This window comes from Numenius arquata, chromosome 3 (genome assembly GCF_964106895.1).
Source record: "Numenius arquata chromosome 3, bNumArq3.hap1.1, whole genome shotgun sequence".
Lineage (NCBI taxonomy): Eukaryota > Metazoa > Chordata > Aves > Charadriiformes > Scolopacidae > Numenius > Numenius arquata.
This window is the reverse complement of record NC_133578.1, coordinates 41,061,793-41,089,622: the sequence shown is the minus strand read 5'-3', so window position 1 is coordinate 41,089,622 and position 27,830 is coordinate 41,061,793. Positions and strand designations below refer to the sequence as shown.

General features: G+C 43.8%; 1 protein-coding gene across 4 annotated transcripts in view; it reads left to right on the top strand.

Moving 5' to 3' along the window:
- Positions 1-3,985: 3,985 nt before the first annotated feature.
- The window catches only part of LRRFIP1 (LRR binding FLII interacting protein 1), a 137,228-nt gene continuing 113,383 nt past the window's right edge, over positions 3,986-27,830 (top strand). For 2 of the 4 annotated variants that reach the window (XM_074145089.1, XM_074145088.1), the window contains exon 1: positions 3,986-4,166. In XM_074145089.1, coding sequence (XP_074001190.1) covers positions 4,077-4,166 — 90 coding nt within the window. In that variant the 5' untranslated portion in view covers positions 3,986-4,076. The remainder of the gene's footprint in view (positions 4,167-27,830) is intronic. The other 2 variants (XM_074145090.1, XM_074145086.1) reach the window with 1 other exon arrangement.

The following is a 27,830-nucleotide window of genomic DNA, read 5'->3' as shown; positions in this document are numbered from 1 at the left end:
TGTTTGGTTGCTCTGAGAAAGCCATCGACATTGAAGCACGGCTGGAGGAATGGCAGGGTGAAGGAGAGGGTGGGCTTCAGGTTTCCTCTTGAAAGCAATGCTAAACAGGAGAAGACTGTCAACAGTGGAGGGATTCCTGTTCAGGCTGCAGATCCCAGGGCTGAGAGGAGGGGACTGTTATGGTTTGAGGAACCTACAATATATTGTCTTTTAGACAATTATTCTATCAGCCGATGACCCCTCCCCGCCCAGGAAGGGGAATCAAGAAAAAACAAGGAAACCTCAGAGTTGAAATATAAACAGATTTAATAGAATAAGACTAAATAATTAACATTAATAATACTAAAGAACCAATATCAATCCTGATACCAATATAAAATATGCAAGGATTATGTCAGCCAAATCTATCCGTAGGAGGCTGTGCACTCCTGGCAACAGACAGCAAATGTGGGATACTGCGAGCGCTGCGGCTTTGGGAGGAAGGGAAGGGCTCAGGGGTCCAGCACCGAGGCAAGAAGTTCTCAGGATCACAGCCATCATGGAATCATGGAATCATGGAATTGTTGGAGTTGGAAGGGACCTTCTAGAGATCATCTAGTCCAACTCCCCTGCTAAAGCAGGATTGCCCAGAGCACATCACTCAGGACTGCATCCAGGAGGGTCTTGAAGATCTCCAGAGAAGGGGACTCCACCACCTCCCTGGGCAGCCTGTTCCAGGGCTCTGGCACCCTCACCGGAAAGAAATTTTTCCTCATATTTGAATGGAACTTCCCATGTTCCAGTTTGTGCCCATTGCCCCTCATCCTCTCACTGGGAATCACTGAAAAGAGTCTGGCTCCATTCTCCTTCAACCCACCCTTTAGATACTTATAAGCATTAATAAGGTCTCCCCTCAGCCTTCTCTTCTCCAGGCTAAAGAGTCCCAGCTCTCTCAGCCTTTCCTCATCAGGGAGATGCTCCAATCCCTTAATCATCTTAGTTGCCCTTTGCTGGACTCTTTCCAGTAGTTCCCTGTCTCTCTTGAACTGGGGAGCCCAGAACTGGATGCAGTATTCCAGTTGTGGCCTCACCAGTGCAGAGTAGAGGGGGAGAATGACCTCCCTCCACCTACTGGCCACACTCTTCCCTACACAGCCCAGGATCCCATTGGCCCTCTTGGCCACAAGGGCACATTGCTGGCTCATGGATAGTTTACTATCCACCAGAACCCCCAGATCCTTTTCCTCAGAAGTGCTCAGAAGTCCTCAGAAGTCCTTTTCCTCAGGAGAGAGAGACCTCCTCAGCAAACTTTCTAATTTATATTGAAAGTGATGTTCATGGTATGCAATAATCCTGCTGACCAGCTTGGGTCAACTGCCCGGGTCTCGCTCCTCCTCATCCTTGCACCTGGCAAGGCTCGAACACACTGAGATCTTGAAAACCACATACCTTAGCTGGCTATAAAGTAAATATTTTCACAAATTCAGACACTAGAGTCTTCTGAAAGTGCAGTTTTCCCAGGCATTAGACGAGAAATTAGTCCTGTGTCGCTCAAACCGGGACAGGGACCTACCTGCTGGGGTGGCTGATCAGGAGGAATTCCTTAGGAGCTCTCAGTCACTCATCTACTCTGAAGTCTACTCTGCATCTCAGAGGTGTGCGTTTCCACGTGTGGTGCTGGGTGCTGGCAGGCAGCGTGGCTGTGGAAAAGCAGACGGCAACAACACAGAGACCATCACTTCAGCACAGGCACCGGCTATAAGTAGGCACCTTGATGTCACTCGTATAAAAAGCAACGAGTGAGAATTAAATAGTTTCTCAAGAACAAGTACCGGCCTGGGATTGATGGAGGGCATCTATACCCTCCGGGGAAAAGGGATTCTACTAAAACTGGGATGTCTTTTTTCTTTTCCTAATAGAGCCACCAGTTGCTTTATGCTCTGATACATGCCCTCACGGGAAGAAGGGATGATATATTAAACCGTTTGACACGGTTTTGAATTTCAGGATGACCCAAATCTCAGTGGTTGTATGTGAAAACCATAAAATCATAGAATCATAGAATGGTTAGAGTTGGAAGGGACCTTAAAGATCATCTAGCTCCAACCCCCCTGCCATGGGCAGGGACACCTCCACTAGAGCAGGTTGCTCAAAGCCCCATCCAGCCTGGCCTTAAACAATTCCAGGGATGAGGCATCCACAGCTTCCCTGGGCAACCTGTTCCAGTTCTTCACCACCCTCACAGGAAAGAATTTCCTCCTAATATCTAATCTAAATTTCCCCTCTTCCAATGTAAAACCATTACCCCTTGTCCTGTCACTACATCTCCTGACAAAGAGTCCCTCTCCGGCTCTCCTGTAGACTCCCTTCAGATATTGGAAGGCTGCTATGAGGTCTCCCTGGAGCCTTCCCTTCTCCAGGCTGAACAACCCCAGCTCTCTCAGCCTGTCTTAATAGGGGAGGTGCTCCATCCCTCTGATCATCTTCATGGCCCTCCGCTGGACCCGTTCCAACAGGTCCATGTCCTTCCTGTGTTGAGGACTCCAGAGCTGGACACAGTACTCCAGGTGGGGTCTCACGAGCGCAGAGTAGAGGGGTAGAACCACCTCCTGTGACTTGCTGGCCATCCTTCTCTTGATGCAGCCCAGGATGCGGTTGGCTTTCTGGGCTGCCAGTGTGCACTGCCAGCTCATGTTGAGCTTCTCATCCACCAACACCCCCAAGTCCTTCTCCTCAGGGCTGCTCTCCAGCCATTCTCCGCCCAACCTGTATTTGTGCCTGGGATTGCTACGTCCCAGGTGCAGGACCCTGCACTTGGCCTGGTTGAACTTCATGCGATTTGCACGAGCCCACCTCTCAAGCCTGTCCAGGTCCCTCTGGATGGCATCCCTTCCCTCCAGCATGTTGATCATGCCACCGAGCTTGGTGTTGTCGGCAAACTTGCTGAGGGTGCACTCTATCCCACTGTCCATGTCTCCGACAAAGATGTTGAACAGCACTGGTCCCAGTACCGACCCCTGAGGAACTCCACTCATCACTGGCCACCAATTGGATATTGAACCATTGACCACAACCTTTTGTGTGTGGCCATTCAGCCAGTTCCTTATCCACCGAGTGGTCCATCCATCCAACCCATAACTTTCCAATTTTGAGACCAAAAACTGCCAGGTAAACGTTGGGCTGACCAGAGTGGTGCCTTTTACCTTTACCAAGTTGGAATCGATGGTAGGATTAAGTCGCACAGATTAAATGCAGCTTGATGGTCTTTGCCCGTAAGGGGGTGGGTGGGTTTTTTTTCAGACACGGATCTATGTAATGCATTTGGTGCCCTGAGCTTGAGAGACTTATAATTCATATTTAAGGAATTATTGTGAAAATTGAGGTACAAGGGCTGTGGCAGGAATCCCAGAGAATACATGCTCCTTGTCAACGTGAATTAATTAGGCACTGATGGATTTGACACTAGAATTAATCACGTCCGCTTACACTTAATAGGAAAATTCACGGTTGATGGGATCCCGCGGGGCTACGGGGCCGGGTGAAGGTTCGGGGCAGGAGGGGACGGGTCCCTTGCCCACTCCCCCCGTATTTCTGGCAGAAAACTCCCCACCACCACCACCCCGGTTTACAGCTGGTGAGGATTCCACGCCCGTTTCCCCGATTTCAGGGAATTTTTCTTCAGCTTTGCGGAGGCGAGGCCTCGGGAGGGAAGGTCACCGGGGGAAGCCGGGAAGCTCAGGGCCGTGCCCGGCCAGGGGCGCGGGTGCCGCGGGGACGGGGTCCCCAGCGGGGCCGCCCACGGCTGAGGGAGCTGCGGCGGTGGAAGGGGGATGAGGCGAGCGGAAAAGGACGGGGGAACGAGGTCAAACCCCCCTAAGCCCCGCGTCCCGCTTTCAGGGGGGTCGGTGAGGGGCGTGAGGCGGCGCCCGGCCCGTCCCCTCAGGGCGGGGGGGGGCGGAGGCGCATGCGCGGGGCGGGGGGCGGTGACGGCCCCGCTCTTCACGCCGGCGCCGGCGAGCGGGCAGAGGCGGCGGTGGTGGTGGCGGCGGGAGGGCCGGGGCTGGTGGCGGCGGCGGCGGTGAAGGAGCGGGTCCGCCATGGGGACGCAAGGGGCCGGGCGAAAGCGGCTGCCGAACCGGGAGCGCTTGACGGCGGAGGACGATGCGCTCAACCAGATCGCCCGTGAGGTGAGCGGCGGGCGGCGAGACACCACCCCCCCCCTCCCCCCCCCCCCACCCCCGGCTTCCTTCCCCCCCCCACCCCAGCCGCCGCGCAGGCGCCCCCGGGCCGCCGGCACCGCGGCCGTCCAAGGGCAGGTTGATGAAAAGGAATAAAAAAATCGCCTTCGCCTCAGCGGTGCCGGCCTGTTTTGTGATGCGAGGGCACCGCTTCGGTCTGAAGCCCGTGAAGTGTTCATCTTGGGGGGGGTAGGGGGGAGGAGGGAGGAGAGGGGGGTATCGGGGGAAAGGGGGTGCGGCGCCAGCCCCGGCAGAAATCCCTCCCTGCTCCAGCCCCTCAGCCGGGGGGAAATTAATTGTCTGGTGCTAGTGACCGAGAGGCAGAAAATAGGCCGCTCGGGGTTTTTTTGTTGGTTTTTGTTTGTTTGTTTGTTTGGTTTTTTTTGGTTGGTTTTTTTTTTTTTGCTCTATGGATACATATAAACGAATAAAACGTAAAGCAGAAGGCTGCAGCTGGGTGTGGGCAGAAGCGTGCCGTCTCACTTGGAACGAACCGCGCTCCCCTCCTGCTGAGTTGGGCTTGCTGCTCGCTGGACGCCGCGTTGTGCCTGATCTGCCTTCAGACCGTTAAAACCAGCGGGCGGCCCGTTGCTTTCTACCTCCTTGCCCTTGCCCGTTGGGTACGGGTGCGTTGGTTCAAGGGTGAATAGGATGACATGACATGAAAGGGTGACGTGACCTGAAAGGCTGAGGGAGCTGGGACTCTTTAGCCTGGAGAAGAGAAGGCTGAGGGGAGACCTTATCAATGCTTATAAGTACCTAAAGGGTGGGTTGAAGGAGGATGGAGCCGGACTCTTTTCAGTGATTCCCAGTGACAGGACAAGGGGCAATGGGCACAAACTGGAACATAGGAAGTTCCATTCAAATATGAAGAAGAACTTCTTTCCGGTGAGGGTGCCAGAGCCCTGGAACAGGCTGCCCAGGGAGGCGGTGGAGTCCCCTTCTCTGGAGGTCTTCAAGACCGTCCTGGATGCAGTCCTGAGTGATGTGCTCTGGGCAATCCTGCTTTAGCAGGGGAGTTGGACTAGATGATCTCTAGAAGGTCCCTTCCAACTCCAACAATTCCATGATTCCATGAATTTGGCTTTTTTTTTTTTTTTTTTTTTTTTTTTTTTCTGGCACACGTTGTTCTGCATCCTTTTTCCCCACAGCCTTCCAAAGGGGGAGGTGAGCAGCCCCAGCCTGAGATGCGGACAAGCAGCTGTGGGGTTGTTCTTCCACCATGTCTAAGCTGGTCTGATGCTGGCTGCTGCTGAAGGTGGCCACCCTCTTCCCCTAGATTGGGTTATGTGTGTCTGCTCCCCGCCTCCTGGTGGTCTGACCCCAAGATGGGTTGCGAGATAAGTGGCTCCTCTAGAAGAGATTTAAGTCTCTCTTGGTTTCCTTTCCTCAATCACAGTTGCAGCAGTATCAGATAAATGCCGACGTGCAGCTTATATTTGGTGGCAGCTGGCTTTTGGATGGAGTTAGCTGTAGCATTGTGAACCTCAGATGTTATCACTAGCCCTGACATGGGAAGCCTTTACTAGTCTTGTGTACCATTTTTGTAGTGGTCTGTAGCATCTTTGGAACACGTGAAGTAGACTCATGTCTGTGTGAGTGATTTAGTGTGTTTCCAGAAGTCACGATTTTTGTGGCAGTATGAAGAGAACATAGGAAAGTTGCTAGGGATGGAGTTGGAGGTGGGAGGAGAAGAATGTCTCATGTCCTGGACATAAGATAGCAAGTAAGAGGGATTGTGCTGTCTATTAGAGTTTGAGTCATGATAACATCCTAGGAATGGCTTTGGGATGAGGGTTTGAATTCCGCAAGTGTGCCTTGGCTGTGCTGTCATTTTATCAAGGGAAACATCAATCCGTAACGGAGGGCCTAGGTTGTCCTTCAGTGTTGCATGTTTCTCTCCTTTCACTTTTCTTTAGCTTACGTACTGCTTTTCACTGTATTGTGGATTGGATTGAGGCCTTAAATTTTGTGTAGTTTTGTGTTGGTGGGTTTTTTTTTTTTTCTTTCCTTTCTTCTGAGGATTGTTTAAAGCACAACTCCATTTGGTCAGAAAGCCCAACAGAAGGACGCCTTTTATCTTTTCCCTTGAGTGATAAAACTGTGAACTGCCAAGTTCAAGGTTCAGCATTTTCCCATATTATTTTAACTCTTTGCGTTACTCTGTCTTGGGTTTTATGCACATATAATAGTTTCATTGTTTAACTGTCTGTTCTCCACACAAGGCATCCCAGATTAAACTTTCCTTATGATCTTAAGAACTCTTAAAAATATAAAGTAAGCCTTGTGTCTCCTCCTGGTAAAGATGCTGAGAGTCTTCATGTTGAGAAGGGTACAAGGGTTGCTGGCATTTTGGCTCTTGCAGCCTTCCTTGCAGGTGTTGGCAAAGCTGAGACACAGACCTGTTGTTTGTGCGCAGGTTTTTCACTCTTCTCTTTTCCTTTGATCTTCCTTTGTCATCCAGAAGCCACAGGTGCTTGCAAGTTATTAGCAGATTCTAGAATCTCATTTTGCTGTGTTCGGATGAGAGCCTGGAAAAGCATCCAAATGAGATTTATTCATAGAGGTACTTTTACCCGGGGATCTCTGGGAGTAAATCGAAATGTGTGCATCTTGTCTGGTTTTGGTTTTCCTCCAAAAGGGCCGTGCCGCTTTGACATTTTCTAGTTGTTGCACTTTGTAATTGTCAGATGTCTTAAAAAATGGACAGTTCTTGCTGTACCCGTGTGCAAGGACATATTAAGACTTGTAAAGACTCTTAAACTCCTGCTGTTTGAAGCAGAATTTTTTTTATTTTTTTTCTGGGGGGGGGTTTGCAACCAGGATGTCTTGCTGTGTATGTGCAGTCTTGTGTGTGGACCGAAAGAGAGCCTTGTGCAGTGAAGAAGGCAGCCTTCGCCCCCGTGGGATGGGAGAACTGTCTTAGGAGGAAGTATTGAGCAAGCGGAAGGAAATTGTAAAAGCGAAGCGTATTGCAGTGACAGGGTTTTAGGAGCAGTATTAGTAATGTTGAGCAGTAGTAGTAAGTTTTAATGCTTGAGGCAGTTTCTGAAATAGGTCAGCGGCAAGTAGTTTATCACTTTGTTTAGAGCGGAGGTAGAAGATGCGGTTACTGTAGATCACCTTGCCCATCAGGAAAGGGTAGTACCGCACCACTAAATCTGCCTGTTGGGTTTCTGACCTACGTGGCAATTAAACGGATGGCAAATACGTGCATATAGTTGAAATAAGAACATGGTGTTCTCGGTTTCTAACTGGAACAGGTGACAGCCACTCAGGATTTGCTGTCCGCGCACCTAGCTTGTGTCGCTGAGGTTGTTTTTTTCTGGGTGTCAGCTCCTACAGAGGAGAGCGAAGCTGATGGATGGTGGGCTTCTCCCCTTTCAGCCTCGCGTTGACGCCAGTAGATTATTCTGTGTTTAGGTCAATGGAAACTTTGGGGCTGTTTTATTCCTCTCTGTGAATACACGCCAGCAGTGTTTGCAAAGCCTAGCAGTGTGATACTCCTCGAGGTCTGTGCCAGCACGGCCACCAGTCACCGTGTACGTGTGCTCTGAGGTCATCTTTCCGTGCTCTCGGGCTGCGGTACGCCTGGTTTGGGAAGGCAGAGTCCTGGGATGCTAAACCTTACAGGGACTGCCTTCCTGCTCGAATTAGATGGATTTGATGTGATAACTTGAGACATTGTTTCTGGGGGAATATTTTATTTTATTTTATTTTTCCTCCCAACTTCCACTCTGCTCTTTGCTAGCTACAGTAATAGTCAAGTGTTACATGAGCAGAAAGAATTTTGCCAATCCAATGAGGAACTCCCATCTGTGTAAATGAGATACTGCTTTTATAGGCAGATAATATTAGTTGCAGGGTTTTCTTTTCTTGAATGAGGAAGAACAGGGTCAAGGTAAATTTCTTGGGTTTATTAGGAAAGTCATTTACGCCTTGTTTTGCAAACAGATGTGTGTTACACTGCTTGTAAAAACAGTCGTTCCTTGCGTCATCTCTGTTAGAAGTCTTCTCTTTTTCATCCAGCAATCTACAGAGTAGAATTCTTTAGCTGGTAGCTAGTTTGAAGTTAGTAATTGAAGCAACATAACTTTTATTTTTACTATTAAAGACAGTAATGTTATGAGGGGTGCTTATTCACTCTTTGTACACTCTGTCCCTTTCAAAAGCTGTCAACTAAATACTTACGCATAGATAATTACTTTTTTTTTTTTTTTTTAGTAATTGGCACAATCAGTTTATAGACCGTAAGCTTGATTGTTTCACTGAAGTTTTTAGTTTGGGCATTGACTTTCACTCTTATTGATTCAAAAGCTGGGATGTTACACTCCTATGAAGGTGCAGAAGTGTAGCTGAGAAATAGCTCAAAAGGCAGGTAAAGCCAGCCAGCTTTACTGGTTACAGTAAGAAGGCACTAAGTAATTTTAGAAGCCCGAATTGGAGTTTCAGGACTAGCGAAGATATGCCATGATCATTATATATGGAATCTAAAGGCCTGGCTTTTAAACTGAGGGGATAATTTGTGGGGAGAATTATCTGGTTTATATAACAATTTAGGTGACATGCATAAATAGAGATAGAAACGATTTGGTAACAGTTGAAGCTAACACAAGCAGAATGGATATTTATATATGGGAACACAAGCCATGCAAAGTTTATTGAACTGTAGTGCAAACCAGGGCATTTAAAGCAGATTTTTCCCTAAGGATATACTAAGTAATGCCCATGCAAGATCTGTGTGCCTCATTAGTATAGTGGTGGAACTTTTTTGAGCAGTATGTGGCATTTAAGAGATGCGTGGAGACTTCTGTAGGCCGGATAAATGTTCCAAGAGAAACCTTTCGAAACAGTCTGTTTTATGTCGCACCAGTTGCTTGTACTTATTTTTAAAAAATTCATTACTTCCTGCCTTTATGAGTGTTAATGTATCAGCCCAAGAGAACAAATGATCTGAAAAAGCCTGCCTGGCTGCAGGTCTCTTATCTAGAATAGAAAGTTAGGAAAGCAAGGGATGCTCATGGAGGGCTTGACTCAGCCTGGTTGACCTAAATGTAGGAAGGAAGGAGGACTCTGTAGGCAATGCTTGGCAGTAGGGCGTTGAGAATCGTTCCAAAATTGAGGTGATCTTATGTAGCAGATGTGCTCTTCTTCATTGAACGCTCCTTTTTCCTAATGTTTTTTTTTTTTATATATATATATCCAACAAATGGCATTGGCTTCACTTATAATCCATCCCAAAGGAAATGCGTGAAGGAGCAGCTTTGGATGGTTTAAGGAGTGGAACAAAAATCTTAAGACCCGTCTCATTTGAGTTAAATGGGTGATTGTAGCCTGTATCCCAGTGCACAGTCTGCCTCACAGTGTGCCTATTGCGACTTTAAATAATTAGTTGTCTGTTTTTTTTTGTGGCCATGCCTGGCCTGAGTCCTCTTCAGCTGTTCTCTCGCTGTCCGAGGAAACAGCTGTTTAGGAGCTGTGATTCCTATTTCAGTCAAGCAAGAGACTACCGTTAGGATTAACAACATGGGAAGCCCAGCCTTTTTCTTTGCAAGCCCAGATGCTGAACTTGTCTGCAGGATGTAATACTAATCATTACCTCATCTAGAAGGATGTTTTTCCAGGCCTGCTGCTGACTAAAGTTGGAGCTCAAGTGTACTCGCGAGGCTTTCAGTGCTGGTTTGGGTGTTGGTTTTTTCCATCCTTTGGTTCAAGGAGCGTAATCCACACCGCATTTTGGGCTTGTGAAATAAGGTATTTGTCCCTCCTGTCAAGTCAGCAGGTTGCCAGGGGCCGTGAATCTGTCTAGCTAGACATAAACACTCATAGGCAAACCTTAAAATAGCAGCTCTGGAATATCAGCTGTTGTCTAGCTTGTGTTGAAATACTTTTTGGGGGAGAAGTTGCCCACTGGAATGGGAGGTGGGGAGACTGCAGTAAGCTGAAATTTCCTTCAGATAGGTGTAAGGTGGCTTTCAGAGGTTGTGTGGTTTTGTGGGTTTTTGGGTTTTTTTTTGTTTGGTGTTTTTTTTGTTTTGTTTTTTTTTAAATACAGGAGATGATTCTGGGAAGAGAAAGTGGATATAGATGCACAGGCATTTCATCTTGGATCTCTCAGCTTCTGGTGTTACCTGGTGCTCTTGCTCATCATTCAGTTTACTAGAGAAGAGTAGCTGGCCTTGCACATGGTAAAAAAAACAAAACAAAACTGGTGTTTGGGCTTTCATCACAGTAAAGGTGAGGCTTCTTATGGGAAGTCATCCGTAACCATCTACTCCCAAGATACTCTCCTTTTCTTGTTCACCTAATTTCAGTCAGGGAACAAGAAGTAGGTTGTAGAACTTTCCCAGCTAAAGCTGGAAAAATAACCAATATGTACATTTACATCAGGTAAAAATGTACGTATCTTTACACGTATCTTTGTACATATCTTTAGAAGGCATTTGTATGGGCGAGCTTGGTCTTTGTGCAAGTTAGTGTTGGCCAATTCCTGGTGAATGCACGTTTCATACCATGGCTGGCTGAGGTGAGTTGTTCTGGCACACGTCACTGCGGTTTAAGGTTACTGTTGGATTGCTGGCTTCCAGCCTGGCATCTTTGCCTGTAATTCTGGTTTTAAAAGCTTAAAAGTAAGATGGTGTAAGGTAGATTGCCCCCGGTGAAGAGCCACTGTATGCTTCTTTGTCCTCTGCACTGTCAGTAGTGTAACCTCTTACAGGAGAATGAGATTAGCAATGGGAAACGGTAATCTCTTAAATTGAGTAGTCTGATGTGCTCGGGCTCATTGGCAGGTACTCTTGGTATTTTGAGGATGGAGAACCACCGGTGTTGCTGGTAGGTAGCAAGAAATGTACGGCAACTCTTAAAAGTCCTGGGTGTAGAAGCTTTAACTAAAGCTTGGTGTGGCGTAATAAATACTAAATAAGGCAATACTTTACTGTTGGTAATTAAAACCTTCAGATTACTTAGGAGGAACCGAACTAGTTGTCACACAGTGCTTGCAGCGTGTAAATGACTTCAGGTAGTTGAATGACCACGTGACATCATTTTCTGTTATGAACATGTGGAAGGTCTGGTCAGGTTGTTAAAAGCTGCTGGGGTTTTTTGTTTGTGTTTTTTTTTTTTGTTTTGGGGCTAGGTTGTTTTTTGGATTTTTTTTGAGGCTACAGAGGGTGCAGAAGTCATGTATTAGGAGGCTGGGAAAAAGCACAGAATACTTTCACATTGGCAGGAACGTGCTGTAACTCTGACTGCTGTACTGGTTTGACAGCTGTCCTTACCTAGGGTACTTGGTGCCAAAGGCATTTCCTGTGCGTGTTTGGATGGATTTCTGATTTTGCCACTAAACAAACGTAACAAAGCAGTATGAAGTGTGAAGGGCAAGGCTTGGGAAGTACTTCCTGATGGGCAGAGTAAGGAGCAATTTTATGTCCGAACCAGCTGAGAGTTTAGGGCTCTGAGAGAGAAGACACAGGGCTAACTCTGCCTAACACTGCTTCCGAAACTGAGGGTCGCTTGTTTTGGGACGTGGATGTATGCCTAAACCAAAAAAACTGGGCAGAAGGGAGCGTATCCCTGGTTAAATGAAGCAACGTGCCCAAGATAGATCTGACCTGCGCTACAGCATGTAGCTTGCGATCCTGTTCTCTGTTAGTTCATCCCCTCAATGTGTCATGCTTTCCTGTAAGTGAATTTCCAATAGTCTGTACTGCTTTAGGGTGTGGAATTCTGAAGAGGGGGTGGTTGTCTTAAACCCAACCTTTTTCAAAGGATTTTATTGTCATAATTTTTTTTTTTTTAATTGACACCAAAAAAAAAAAAATGAAGTCTTAACAAAACTAGCTATTTCTAGGTTAAGGCAAGATGGATGTTTTGGGTATTGAGTATAATTGCATATAAATGGCACAACTCTGGTCTAAAACTTTGAGTGACTAATTCTGACTTGGAAGCTCTACTGAATAGATTGAAATAACTTTTGTTAATTTCAGGACTTAAGATACTGTTCGGTACCACTAAAGATGAGCATCTGAGCTAATTGCTCATTAAAAGCTTCTGACCTAGGACTGGAAAGTTGATTGCTTGGTGATGTGCTTTTGGTAAAACGTCCTGAGTGTGATCTGAGAAGAGGGGGATTTGTTCAGTCGCATCTGCTTTGCCTCTCTGCCTGCCTGCAGCCTGCGAGCCAGTCGCTTGGCACAGCCTATGGTTTTATCCACCTAAATACTACCGCAGCATTTAAGAGGGGAGCCGGAGACAGCCAACAGGGAAAGTGATCTGATAGTGCCAAATCCGAGCTGTATTCCAGTCTCGGATGTGGTGAGGAAGCCTCTTCATTTCCTATTGCTTCTAGCTCCTTGCTGGTTTGTCACAGCTCGTTTTTTCACGGCCCTTTTCTCCTTCCTGCGTGCTGCTTTGTGTGCAAGATGAGAGAGTTTCTTTTGTGGTACAGCTTAGTCCTAGCACTATACTTGCCAAAACCACTGAATCACAGAATCTATCTTCATGGCTGGAAAGGACCTCTGAGATCACAGAGTCCAACCGTACACACACACACACACAAAAGACCCCCACAATCTCGGGCACCAGAGCATGCCCTGAAGTGCCAGGTCTACACATTTCTTAAACACCTCCAGGGATGGCGACTCCACCACCTCCCTGGGCAGGCTGTTCCAGTGCCTGACCACCCTCTCAGTAAAGTCATTCTTCCTGATATCTAATCTAAACCTCCCCTGCCCCAACTTCAGACCATTTCCTCTGGTCCTGTCATTATTCCCTTGGGAGAAGAGGCCAACACCCACCTCTCTACAACCTCCTTTCAGGGAGTTGTAGAGGGCAATGAGGTCTCCCCTCAGCCTCCCTTTCTCCAGTGGATGCCTTCTAGTTCTTCAGTGCTTCATGTGCTCTTTGAGAAAACATTTAGATTTTATTTCTGTATTATATGTTGCTGTACAAGAAATCGGAGCCTTTGGTAAACCAAAATTGCCAGGTGCATCACTACTGCTGTGTTCCTATTTTTAATACTTGGTAATTAGGTAGGGCAGTGCTTGTTATCATTGGCGTGTAAAGAAATGCAAAAGCAATATTTAAGTTTCAGAGCAACAATTTTCTTTCCTCTTTGCTGTCAGAAGGTTTATGTGAATGAGAGTGGATTATTCAACTTGTGTTCTTCTACCAAAGAAACAAGCAAGATTGTATCTCCAGCTGCTTCTGCCTTCCTCAAAAATAGGTTCTCAGAGTTGGGTGTTTCCCACCGTAACGTCATTACTTGCAGTTTTTAGATGTAATTACTGTCAGATTGATTTATCTTTCCCGGAATGGAAAATTTACTGAAAGCGAGTTCCACAAAAGCAGATTATTTGTGTGTTTACTGGTTTAGCCGGTTGGTTGGTCAGTGACTTGTGTTTTAACATTGCCTGCAATGAAGTGCTGGTGCCTCTGTCCTGAGCGGTCCCACTGGTGATTTCTTTGCAGACTGTTCTCGTAATCAATCCCACAGATGCCTTGAACGCGGAGCTCTGCACAGAGAACGTAAAGGAATAACGTTTCTTCCCTCTTGGTCTCTGCTCTTCCATATCTCCTGACCTTTCCCAGTATCTGACTTAAATGTAATTTTTTTTTTTTCTTTGACGCCTTCTTTTGAGTACTTCCTACATCCCAAAATATCCTTTCCTTAGTCCCATGTTTGAATACCAAATTTATTTGAGTCTGTCTCTTCTGTCTGCTTTTGCCAGCTTCTCCCAGCAGACAGAAACGGAGTACAGGAGTATCTGGCACGCTAAAAGCTGGGTCAGGTTTTTAAACTTGTTCCCTTAGGTCAGATGGATTTCAGGCATCCCCACTTGGGTCTTCTAATTATGGAGCATTTATCAGCGAGCATAGTAGGGTGATAGGAGAGCAAGGGAAGGCTCTTGGTGTGCTTCACATGCAGAAAAGTCCCTGGGCTCCCGTCTCCTGTCGGACTCTTGTGGCTTCACGTTTTTTCTCCTTTTAAAACACACATTGCTTTAGGTTCAGATAGTTCAGATACGGCTGTTTATAGTGGTGCCAGTGTACCACAGTCTTCACATGGAAACATGAAATCATGTTTGCTTTTACTGGCTATAAACAGTAAAAGATAAAAACCTACCTTTTTTTTTTTTTTTTTAATCTGTGCAATCGCTTCTTGTTTCTCTCTCATTGCAAACTTGAAGCTCTTTCAGTTGGGTTGCTAGGAAAATATTAGACAGAACTTTACGTGGCTTTAGAAAAGAAGTCAGTTTAAACTTTAATGTCTCCAACCTTATTCCTTTGCTGTGCGACTGTGCATTTCTCATAAGCTGCGTTCTTTAAAATGTCCATTCTCCCGTATGAAATGTGTGTGTGCTGGTCTTGATTGTGTTCCTTTGCTGAATGTGTTGCTGAGCTCTAAGAGGATTTACGCTGACAAATATGTTGAATCAACATCTGTTGAAAATTGAAGTGGGCTTTTGGGACATTTTTTTTTTTGCGTTACCCAAAGGTAATGCTATTCCATTGTCTATTAAATATGAAATTTAAATCTGCCCTAATATGAAATGAGTACATTGAAACAGTGATGTGACCTAACCTTTACATGAACTGTGGAGGAATCTAGGGGCTCTGGGAAATAGTATGCTTGTGTGTGGATACAAGGGATAATGTTGGTATACGTACAGAATGTCAGTGTTTTATTTATAGAGGGTGACACAGTGTTTTTTAGTAATATTTGTGTATTCTTGTCTAATTACCCTGGGAAAAAATAATTATTTGGTGAACTAGAGCAAGTGAAGAAAGGTTTTCTGTATGTGCTGGTGAAATGCTTTTGTATCACTGATGGAATAAATATATGCCATCAAACTTAACAACAATTTTCAGGCTGGCAGAAAGGCATCTGGTAATGCAGAACTTGTTGCCTGACAAAGCAATCTACAAATTTAGCATCAGAAAATAAAGATCAGTGGTTTTGTTGTGAGCCATGCTCTTACAGCCATCTATCCTTATTTTTTTTTTTTCAGAGGGGCTCAACCTGTTAATGCCAAAAGCCGGCTTCTTACAGAGATCTGTGTTACCTGGAGTTGCTTCTCTGAGGTCTGCTACCGGGGCTGCTGGCTTAACAAATCTGCTCTTTCAGTCTTCCCGCTATAAAATCAATACAGTGTGCCAAAAAACAAAAAAAATATATAGCCTATTATCTTGGATATGAGCTCTGCAAATACAGGAATCGGGTATAAAAACCTTATGTATAACGCTTCTAAGACTGCTTGGTGTGCTTCAGGAGCTGGTATTAAACCTGAAGGGAATTGGGTTTCCAGTGTAATTTCGTCTGATGGAACGTGATTCTGGGAGGGCTGAGCTTTTTGCCTCTGGTTTATCTCTCACCACTTCTTGTTACTTGCCATTTTTCAAACACAGCTGTTCCTGACATTGGACTAATTGATTGACACAATTTGAGTGCTAAATAGACTGTGAGACTGAGGATAAATTTGTAATTGTATCTGCTGGGTGGTAATTGCTGTTGGGGGGGGGTGGTGGAAATGGGAAAGGAGGGAGCAAAGAAAGGACTTGGGGTTGATGTATTCCAAGTGGCATTCTTTGATTTCAAGAACTCCAATAAATAGCCGTGAAGGTCATTTTGTTGCACAACTGAACAAGGTGCGTGTAGCCTGGTAGCGTGTTTCAAACCGAACTCATTTGTTAGTAAGGGTTAGGACACAGATTCTCCAGGTAATCCGTTATAGCTCAGACCTAGTTTGGATACGGTAATCCCGTCCCACCCCCACGCGGAAGCTGTCCAATCGTTTCTTAAACAATGCTGGTTTTTTAGCTTTAATCTGAGCTGATGGGTCGTTCAGTGCCGACTTGCTTGGGGCAAATTGTCTTGACATGTCCTGGCTCTCTTAGGGAATTCCTCTTCCCACCAGGGAATGGGTTGTGGAATGATAGCAAGCATGAGAAGGTAGCTCCTGTTTACTGGCCAGGTAAGAGTATTTCATGGAATTAAAAAAAAAAAAAAAATTAATTAGTTGTAATGGTGGGATATGGATGATAGTGTGATTTTTCTTTCTCTCTTTTTTTTAAAGTATTTATTTTTTGACAGGTCTCTTAAAATTCCTTGAGAACTGTGAATTTTTAAAACATTTTCTCTGTGAAGTTTCCTCTGTGTGCGTTTTCTGCAAACTGAATGTAGAGCTTGGCTCCTCTTCTGAAGAGACATGGTTAGAGTGCTATTCCTAAATGTCTGAAGTTTGATATTTGTGCTTAAAGGACAGAAAACCTGGAAAAGCACGATGCAGTAGAAGCTGTTATCCATACTCTGCAGGGTACAGCTGTGCTAACAAAAAAAGACGTTTTCACCGGACTTTTATTTAGGTGGTTTCTCTGGATATTGACACTTTTCCTTAAATCAGATTTGCTTAAGCAGGTTTTGGCATTTCTTTGGTTGATGTTATGAATCAAAAATTTCAGCTTGTATTTGAAGTCTCCCGACTCGTCCATCAGGTAGCCTGAGGTAGAGCTGGAGGTTGGGTGTTACAGCAGAATGTCTAAGTTAATCAAAAGCACGAATTCTCCACAGGAAGGTGGTACAACTTGAAGAATTGCATGCGACTCTTTCCCACCTCGCTATCCCCAAAAGCTTTTTGCGCGCAGGTAACAAATGTTCCAGTGTTTAACAGAAGTATAAAGTAGTGAATGACATGATAATGTTTTGATTTTAAAAATAGAACATATACACGCATTTACCATATGCAAGAGAACTATTGTAAAAATTGTCAGTCTCCTCTGGGGATGTCTCTTGTAGGGTCCTTCGTACAGTCTATGTACTAGAGTTCTGATCTTCTCCAGCACTTACAATGCATCTAGGTCCTTTTTTAAAATTTGATATAAAGTCAGCGTAGTTGAAATAATGAAAAACAGTGCCTTGCGACTTGTAACCGTTATACTGTAGTCCCAAAAAACACCATAGTGTAAACACAATAAAATGGTCTATTACCAGATTGGTCTATTACCAGATTGCTTTATTAAGTCTAATCAGTCTAAAGAGCTAAATTTAATTAAATCTGCGTGGGGGTGAGAACATTCCACCCATGGAAAGGTGCACTAAAGGTCGTCTCCAGTTTTGAATCTTAATGCTACATGCTTAAAAAAAAAATATATATCTGTTTTGTCTTTCATTTGCTTGAAGCCAGGCAGGAATGTAGCCTTAAGGATTTTTTTTAATTAATTATTATTTGAAGAGATCTGATCTCTGACTTTATGCGACAGAAAATAGAAGGGTAACTGTAAGGTGTGAGGCAATAGTTTTGTGTATTAGATGAATGTAGCTGTAGATATTTCTCACTTATTGAAAGTGCTGTATAAACCAAGATTGAACCCTTTGTGCTGACTTGATACTTGCATGTTACTATTCCCACTTATATATCCCACTTGATTAAAGTACTATAAACAGTGATTTGTTTTTTAAATACCTTGAATTCTAGGTCAGCTCTTTCCAGGGAAAAAGGTTCTTAAATGAGGAAAAAGAATGCCTATTTTCAAATACATAGCTGGGAAAGAAAAGTGCTGCTAAGTGCGTATGAAAACTTTTTCGCTACTAAAAAGTTGTCTTGGACTTAACTATTTGATAACTCTTTCAAAACAGTATCGAGTGTTCACATTTTTGAGTGGCTTTGCAGCGTTACCCTTGTTTTAACAATTATTTTTTTTTTATTACATTTTGGAGGTGACTCTGCACATCTATGTTACTGCGAGAGGCGTCACAACACACTGATTTTCCTCCTGCTGTCAACGAGCTGTAGGATTGAGGATGAAAACTGTTGTCCTAAGTACTTAGTGTAGGTAATGAGAATTATTTAGACTCCCTAACATTTTAAATAGTACTGATATTTATATATATATATCTGAGATATATCTCTATATAACTGATATATATCAGATACTGTTAATGGAGCATCCACATAACTGAGTTCCATGTTGCAGTCTGGTAAAGTAAGGCTGACGTGAACGCTGCCAAGGGATTTCTTTAGAAGAACATGCTACGTAGCACCTGAGATGAGGAGATGAGATGGTTCAACGCTATGTTGAACCAGCCAGTGCTCCCTAACACTGGAGGGACACGTGCTGAAGCAGAGAACAAGCATGCTGAAAACTAGACGTGTTAAAAATCCTACCTGCAGCCTTTGTCAGTAGTCATTGCAAAAATTAATCTTGCTCAAGTTTTTGACACTAAATTTCAGGAAGTTCCACGGACTTAATGCTGTGGGCATTGCAGGAAATCCTGGCTAGCAGCCTTGCAAATCCAAGTGTCATCATGGGAAGGGCTTCAGACTTATATAAACTGTGTCGTGGGTAGCTGTGTTACGCCTAGATGGTGGGTGGAAACCTTAGGTGTATTTATTTCTATGTCGGATAAATCCCACACTCTCCTATTAGTGAATGCATGAAGGTTTCTCGGATGTGTTTTTAGTATGTTGTTTTTTAAAAAAGAAAAGACGCGGGGAGATGGAGGAGAAGGAAGCAAAGGCCGCCTGAGGGAAGGTCTGATGCCCGTGAAGAGCAAAAGAGCAGCTGACAAGGTCTGATGCTGCAGCTTAAGATAGTAGGCAGGTAACCCTCTGTGTAGTATACCCTTGTAACTCCTGAAGTATTTTGTCTACTTCTGTGCTCAAGTCTTCATTTCTGCCGCTTTGAGTGACGTGCTGTAAGAAAGGCTTTTACTAACTTAGAGAAATGAAATAATCAAGTCTAAGTGGTAGGTGGGACAAATCTTTCCAAAGACCGGCTCATATTTTTGTTTCTGTTCTACACGCGGGCTTGTTCTTTGAGAACGTTCTACTGTGCTTTGGTCATAGGAAACTAAGTCCAAAGGAAAACTTATTTTTTTTCCCCACCCAGGAGAACTTGCGTTCAGTGTCAAGCAGACCATATTACTTGGGCATACTGTGAACCAGATAGCCCGTTTATATATAGAAACAACATACTTCTAGTACTCTCTTAATGTGCTAAGCTTGACAGAATTCCATTTGAGATGCAGTAAGTGGTTACTCTGGCTGGATTTGCTTGTTGAGGAAAAAGAGGCAAAGTATGATAGGGCACATAAGGGTAATCCAGATATTTAACATCATAGACTGAGTTGTTTCCTTCAAAATACTATACTTGCTTTCGAAATGTCTAATACGGTAGTTATGTGACTTGTTTATTTATTGTCAGACTGTCTTCAATCTGCTTTTGCTTCGGTTCTACAACAGCAATACGGGCAGACTGGGTGCAACAAGATGTAGTGTTCATCCCAATACAACAATTGCATAAACGGATTTGATTTCCGATTCTGTAGAGTTGCAGCGAATTCTGTCTGAAGTGTGACCTGATTATACAGGGAACAGCTTGGCAAGTACAAAAGTGAGATTTGTTTTTATATAACGTAAGGGTCTTGTTGACAGTCCTGTTCTCTTAATAATTAAATTGAAATAACTTTTCTTGCACAATAGTTTTTAAACCAGGCCTATTTTTATAGTGCATGAAAATACCTAGGGTGGGTGGGGGTCTGCAATAAATACTTCTATTCCCTAAAGCGTTGGCGCTTGGCCAGCTTCTGTGCTCTTACTCGTCAGCTGCTGGTCTTAATTCTGCTGAATTTGAACTTCTTATCTCTGAAGAGCAGAAATAATTATTTATGCATGATTCTTACTCCTGGGTCTTGTTTCGTTAACGAGATGCTGAGATTCCTGCGTTCTCGAAGGCGGTTCGTCCAGGAGCCTGGCTGTGCCGCTGCTGTTTGACGCTGCGAGAAGCTTTCTCAAGTTTTATTAGAGGCGGAGACCCTTGAAAGATTGTATGACTGGCAATGCTCAGTACCACGCTCTTCTTTTTTTCCATTTAAAAAAAAATAATAAAATAAATCAAGCTTTCAGCATAAAGCTCTGTCTTAAACAAAGGAGCTCCAAACTGAGGGCTGAGTCTGAGCAGGGCAATGAAGTCGCACTCTGATGGTTTATCTCCTCATCCTGTTTGGCTGCTTATGCTGTGAGATTATGCTACATAAAAATGAAACCCCAAGACAAAGAAAATATCCCACAGCTTCCTAGAAGCCTTTTTGATTTGTCAAGCAGTGCTTATTTTAGGAATGGGCTAGTTCAGGGGCATGAGAGAGAATCACGGTGATACCATCAAATGCTTCAGTAGTCAGATGTCAAAGTACTCAGCATTTGCTTTGCTTGAATGCTTTTTAATTTTACTGCTTTTAGAAGATAATCAATGTTCTGTGCAGCTACTTTCTCATTTTCATGCATCTCGTGCTCATGTCAGCTGTCTTCATTATGGAATATTCTCAGCTCATCAAATCAAAAAGTTTTAGCGTTTTTTTGGTTACACTGTAGCGAAGTGCAGAAAACTACAAGAGCCTGTTTCACTCTGTTGTCTGGTGGCTTTTTCTACCACAGCATTGTTGGGAATTCCAAGGGGAAGGGTTATGGCTGGAATGGAAATGGAGAAGTGAACTTTCCTCTCTTGGATATTGACGCAAACCAAGAACAAAGTGATCCTGGCAGAGTACCATGGGAAACTCTGTGCTTCTGGGACAGTCAAATGCCACATTTTACAACTGCAACACTTTTTCAGAAAGGAAAAAAAGGGAAAATACGTTGATCATGCAAAAAGGAGGAGGAGGCTGGCATCTTATGCCTTGAAATATCTTTGAAAGCAAAGCACTGGCATTGATTTTAACAGCTCCTTGGAAGTTATGCCATCATTAAGGGAGGGGGCATAATGCTGTAAGTCATAGAATCACAGAATCGTCCAGGTTGGAAGGGACCTTTACGATCATTGAGTCCAACCATCAAGGTCCATCCAGCGTACCAATAAAGCAGTTGCCCTTCTGTAAGAGATGGGGGGAAAAATAGTGCTTAAGTCTTGCCTGACAAGCCTAGAGGTAAGAGCAGAACTCAGTTATGGTGTGTCTTTACATGTTTCTTAACTCCCAAGCAGTTGCTTCCCTCATCTTGCTGTTTCCCATGGCTTGAGAGGTGAAGCAGTGCCGGCTCTGGCAGGGCTTCCAGCTCTGCTGGGGCGATGCCTGTGGTTTAGCTCAGTCGGGTGTCATAGGAATGAGCTTCCTGTCCTAACAGTTCAGTCTTCTTCCCCTCCCTGCCTCTGACTCACGCTTGTGATCAGATGACAAAGTTAACCCCTTCAAAGAGGAAAAAATAACAACTTTTCTCTGAATGCAGAAAAACTGGTCTCTTTTGTGTTGTTTTGCTTTTTGGTGTTTTTTTTTTTTTTTTTTTCTTTTTTTAGTTTGGTTTTTTTTTCCTCCCTCCCCTTTGGAGTGCAGGATGAAGTAGGTCAAAACGTGAACTGGCTCAATCTCTCCGGTTCGGGTGTCGCAGGCAGATGGTAGAGGTTTTCTGCATGTATCTGTTGCTGGGTAGTTGGCAATCCCATTCTGAAACAGATTAGAGATCTGCAGGAGCTGTTTTGGGTTCAGGGTCTTCGGCATTAGTGATAGCACTACGAGAAAGACTTTTTAATTTGTGGAAGACCTGCCTTTTCCTGCCTGGATTTGGCAAGATAGGAAGCCAAAATTGAGGGATTATTATTGAGATAAATTGATCGGAAAGTTAACCTTGATGCAGGCAGTCCTTCGCCTATCTCCTTGTCAGGATGGTTTTAATCTAGTATTGGTCTTTAGCATCTGAAATCTATTATAAAATGATTATATTGGATGGAAGTGCACTTTATAAACCACAGCCTGAGTTCAGCAAGAATTGCACTGGACCTACTTACCGTGAGTACGAGCTCCCTAGTGCGATGGATGTTGTATTCTAGAAGACAAGGTATATATTTGGAAGCAGTACTGATTTATTATTAAAATCTAGAGAAAACAAGCTTTTGTGCTTGGCAGCTTTTCTGCTTCTCCAACATATCTTTTTTTTTCCAGTACACATTTGAGAAGTCCTCGTTTCCCCTGGGGGGGGGGGGGAAGTTTGGCAAGTTCAAACTATATAGATTTAAATATTTACCTCGGAGAAAAGAATGGGAAGGGCTTACGAGTTAATGAATGAGGCGAAAGAGCAAACAGGACAAGCCAAGAGGCTCTTGATAGTTCTGGCCGCTTTTGTATGTAGCGGACCTTTTATCACTGCGCTTGGACTGGAGTCATTTCCTCCCATCCAAGCTTTTTGGCGTCCCAGCTCTTCGCTTGATCTGGTTGTAGAGACCGTGATCTAGAGACCACTAGAGATCTAGTTGTAGTTTGGACCATGATTGTTTAGCAGTAGTCTTTTTGAAAAGAAGAGCTAGGAAGGCGTCCTGCTAAAGTTCCGGAACAGAACCATGAGCATCATCTGTTCCTCCCGCTCTCCGGGCAGCAAAGCGAGATGTGGGCAGTGTGTGTGAGCAAAGGGCAGCAAGGTCATAGCTCCGTTGCTGGTAACAAATGGCACACGTCTCTGAGCGGCCTCTCCAAGTTCCTCTACGTTTACTTCTGGTAAAAAGGCTGAGTAACAGTGAAAAATTAGATTAGAGCTTTGTACTGTGATAGCAGTTGGTTTTTTTTCTTTTTCCTTCATGTAGGCAGGCTGAAAGCTTAGCTAATTTCTTTTATAAGATTATGTTGCAACCGCTTGCCACCTGAAGCTAGAGCTTTGTCATAAAAGACAATGAAAATGACAGCTGGGAGCTGAAAAAAACCTCACACACCTATAGGAGGGGGGACTCCTCATGCCTGGTGCTGTTCAGAAGCTGGCAAGGGCATTTGCAGGATTCTCGGACTACACCTCCCTGCCTCACAGATGTACTTATATTACCTTACGGTGGAACCAGGCAGTAGTTTTGCGAGTTTGGTCTGTGAGATAGTTTTGTGAAGCCTGTATGACACAGTAAATCCGTGCATTAACGACGAGAGTTGAACCAGCCTCTGGAATACCGGTTTTGAGATCTCCCTGTGGCCCCCCCCTCCTCTGCAGCTGCAAGACCCTCTATTTCTCCTCCTTTTCAAAGGTAACGGTATCAACTTTTCCCATTACAGCGGTCCCCCTGTAGACCCTGCAGCTTGCAGTCATTCAGGTGTCACTTGAGGCTAACTCCTTAGCCAAAAAACTAGATTTCCTAGTTGCTACAAAATGTGAGTTGAGGCACAGACACGTGGAAGTAAGATGATTTCTATAAAGGCTTTAAGAGTAGCATCAGTTCTTTCTGACGCTTTCCCAGAAGGTGTTGTATCTCCATTGTGTCTCCATTTCCTATCTCCAAGTGAATTTGGGGATTTGCTGGAACAGGAGGGGAAATATCTAACTTGTATTTGGTTGCTAAAACTTGTCCGCAAAGATGTTTGTTTGCCCATTTCAGCTGCTTATTGTATTGAGTGAAGTAGCTCCATCGTGCTGAGCAATTCAGTACAATAGATTATCAAATTGGTTCTTTAAAAAAAATAAGCAGAAAAAACTACTCAGAGCTTTGATTTGTAGTGGTAATTACTGTAAAAGACCTTTCTGACTCCTATAATTAATGTTAATAGCCTTAGGAATATCCTCCAGATAAAATTAAAGGAAATTACATGTTAGAGAAGTAAAGATTAAGGTCTATGTTGGTGAGGAGTAATAGGCTCCAGGAGAACTCTGATATAAAAACAAGACCTCAAAGAGAAAGTGGCAGCTTTCTGCAAAATTTTACTGATGCTTCTAGTTTGAGGAAATAGTATTCTTTACACACCTTGTGCATCAGAATTGCAGAATCACAGAATCTTCTAGGTTGGAAGGGACCTTCAAGATCATCTTGTCCAACCATCAACCTAACTGACAAAAATAAACACCCACAAAACAAAATGCAAACAACAAAATGCAACCCCATCACTAAACCATGTCTCCCAGCACCACGTCAACCTGTCTTTTGAACACCTCCAGGGATGGTGCCTCAACCACCTCCCTGGGCAGCCCATTCCAATGTCTGATAACCCTTTCAGTGAAAAAATTTTTCCTAATATCCAACCTGAACCTCCCCTGGTGCAACTTGAGGCCATTTCCTCTAGTCCTGTCGCCCGTGACTTGGGAGAAGAGACCGACCCCCCCCTGGCTACACCCTCCTTTCAGGCAGTTGTAGGGAGCAATAAGGTCTCCCCTCAGCCTCCTTTTCTCCAGGCTGAATAACCTCAGCTCCCTCAGCCTCTCCTCACAAGACTTGTTCTCCAGACCCCTCACCAGCCTTGTTGCTCTTCTCTGGACCCAGATTAATAACTGTATAGAATATTTTCACAATAGTAAATATGCTAGGGTGTACTTACTAATGTAAATAGTGTTGATTTTCTGGAGTGTAAAAAAAATAATACTCAGATAAACTCTCCTAATCTGTGTGAAACTATAGTTTTGTAGTGTCCTAGCGTGTCAAATCCTTAAAGCTGCTGTTTGTGATGGTGTTTGGCTTTTCAACACTGAACTTTAATGGAATTGAGTTGAAAGTGGCTTTATCTTTCGTGAAAGTGAAGACTTTGTGTGTTTGGCAACAGGAATGGGTTTTAAGATCCCACACCTTTGGCGAGGCTTCTTGTGATTCACGGGATGGGGTGTGCAAATCAGTTTCTAAAGTTAAACCAAACTTTCACTTTCTTTTTTTTTTTTTTTTTTTTTTTTTTGCTCCTCCTTCTCCCAGTGTGAGTGTGTTACATAGTCTTCCATAGATACAGACAAGCGAAGAGGCCCCATTAAAGAATTTTCATACCAGGACTGGTCAGTGCTCATATCTCTGCTTGTGTTTTTGAAGCCTTGAAGGATAAGTTACTTTACGTCATTTTTGAACCTGATCTACTCCCTTTCCCCTGTTGGATGGGAAGGGTGAGGGTGTTTCCTGCCCTCCTTCCCTGGCAGAGAGGGGAACAAATAAGGCAGGGTTGTGTTACACGCTGTAGTTAGGAGAGTTATTTGGAGATGGCAGAGTTGGTCAACAGCTGCAGCCTTCTGCTATCGTGTGAATGGTTTGCTTTTTGCCACACTGCTTATTTTAATGAATTCCATCTGTATGCAGCGCAGTCCGTAATAGAAAGCAGATTGCTGGGCTGATGGTGACTACAGAGCGATATAGATGCTGTGCGTTGTCCAGTCCGCTGAGTTGCGGGCGAAGGTTGAATACGAAAATAAGGCTGATTGATAACTTTTTGCTTAGTGCAGAAGCAGTTTCTAAAACGTTGAGATTTTGCCTGAAAAGGAAAGAGATGGAGGGTGACGGGAGGGCGAAGCAGTAGTTGCTTATAAAGGAGCTGCCATTTTTCTGAAAGAGGCAGCTCATAATCTCTGAAACTAATTTTGTAGTTAAATCCCTGGGTTTTTTTTGTTCCCCCCCCCAAAGGTCATGATGATAGTGGTTTACTATTTGGGATTTCCCTGCTATTGAAAGTGATTTTTCTTTCTGGAGTCTCTGGTTTTATTCAGACAATATATTGGTGTTGAAGCTCGATGTCCTGTCCTTTAAGCTCTTGCTAAGACAAATGTGACAAAAGAAACACAGAGTGGGTTAATTTTAAGGTGAATTCCAATGAAAGTCAAAGCACTCTTCATAAAACAGAAATAAGACAAATAATTTTTAGATTAGACTTAGTTAATAAGACTTAAATGGTGCTATTTTTTTAGCTGCAGCTTATTCAGGTAAAATTACTTCTGCCTGAGTCTAAATACGTGAAGTATGGCATCCAAAGCCATAGCTGGCTTTCTGGGAATGTATGATGTAGCATATTTTCCTTTTCCTCTGCCATAGGTTGAATATAAATCCTCAAACAACTTACCATACCAAAAATAAGGCTGTATAAATATCTGAGCACATGGAAAAATAACTCTCTTATTACCACCACGTTAGAAACTAAAAGAATTACTCAATTTTAGGCACTCGGTGAGGACCTCTCAAATTAGTAACAATTCTGTGAACCCAAGCGTTCAGGTTTTAGGCAGATTTCTGGAAATGAGCAAGGCGGTGCTGGCACATGCACCGGGATGACCATTGCTAAATAGTATTTCAGAGGAAGCGTTTGTCCGACAGCTTGTGCTTCCAACAGCTGACACTTTTCAACCAAAAGCGTATGCCAAATTAGGTAACTTCACATCGCTTTTTTTTGCTCTTTGTATTCCACCGGCTTCTCCTTAGATTGCAGCATTGACACGAGGAAGGCCGAACTTAAATCTGTGACTGTCTGAATGCATAAATTAGTCGCCTGAACGCTTTTAATAAACTCAAAATGATAATGTGGAAGGGAATTAATGCCTTTGGTGGGATCTGTAAACTCATCCCTAGCTGCCAGGTGTGTATGGATACAAAGGAAGATGCTGTTGCAGTCGGATGCTTACAGAAACAATTAGGGTGGAAGAGATGCAGAAAAGAAACTCGCCTGTTAATCTTGGGGTGGTTCGCTGGTGGAGATTTCTTGGCGAGAAGACTTTTATACTCCATTTCTCTGTGCAGTGTTTGTAAGGACATCAGGATCCTGGCCTGTTGCGGTACTCTTGCTTACGTTAGAATAATCTTAGTCTTCCAGGCAGGTTTGTGAGTAGGCTGTTTGCTAGCACTTTTCTTAATGAAAAGTTAATCACCACCTACTCACTACAAAGCCTGTGTAAGGAAGGAAAGGAGGGTATTTTACAACTTTTTCTGATTCGCATAATTAAGAAGGTGCTAAAATTCTAGATAGTAAAGCTGTCCTAGTCCTGTTTCTTAGGTGTTTCTTCAGTTTCGTTAAGACATTAAACTCATCAAAATGCAGGATGTTCATTCCTAGATTTTAACCATAAAAAACATATGGTTGATGTCCTACGTTAAGTTTGAAATTCCTCTGTCTGCACTATGGAAAAGCTTCGGTGACATTGCTCCTAAAGTCATTTTGCCTGCATTTCTCTCTTGGTTGCATGAGGGACTAGGAAACAGTCAGTCATTCTTTTTTTTTTTTTTTTTTTCACTGATAAATTATAGTATTTTTATAATAATCCATTTTGTCATCAATAAAACTGTAGCTTCAACTTTTTGCTTACACTTTATACTTTGGTATTTTAATATTGGCAACTCAAGATGGAATTTGTATGTCATCTGCAAAGTTGATAAGTCATCAAGATAAATTGTCATCTCAGATCTGAGCTTCCTATTCCACCTCCGCTTGGGAGTGCGGTACAGTCATCCCTGAAAAGGTACGTAGATTCACACAGTGTTGAGGGAGAAGGGCTGAGACAATTAATTGCCAGTTAATTCTTGGAGATGACTGTATCTTCTCATGGGTCTGCACAAGTCCTGAATCTTGCTCCCATGGAACTTGGTGGGAATTATGCAGAATGTGGTGTTGGAGAGGCTATAATACATCCATAGAAAGGATTGGGAAGACGGGTTGAAAAACACATTCATACCTTTGTATTTGGTTGAGCTGTTTGTGTCTAGCGTGCTTGAGTCTTATTTATTTCTGTGTGAAGGAAGTGAAATTTGGGCAGGTGCCGTTACTGTCCTAGTGGAAGCAAGAATACATTGCTGTGCTTCTGGAAAGCTTTTTGCAGTACACATGCTTGCATCGCTTCCAGCCCTGAAGCTGAGAATAAAAACACTCTTTCGGGTGAAGTCAAGTGTTCATGAAGAATTTAGCCTGTATAGATTTTGCTTTTTAGG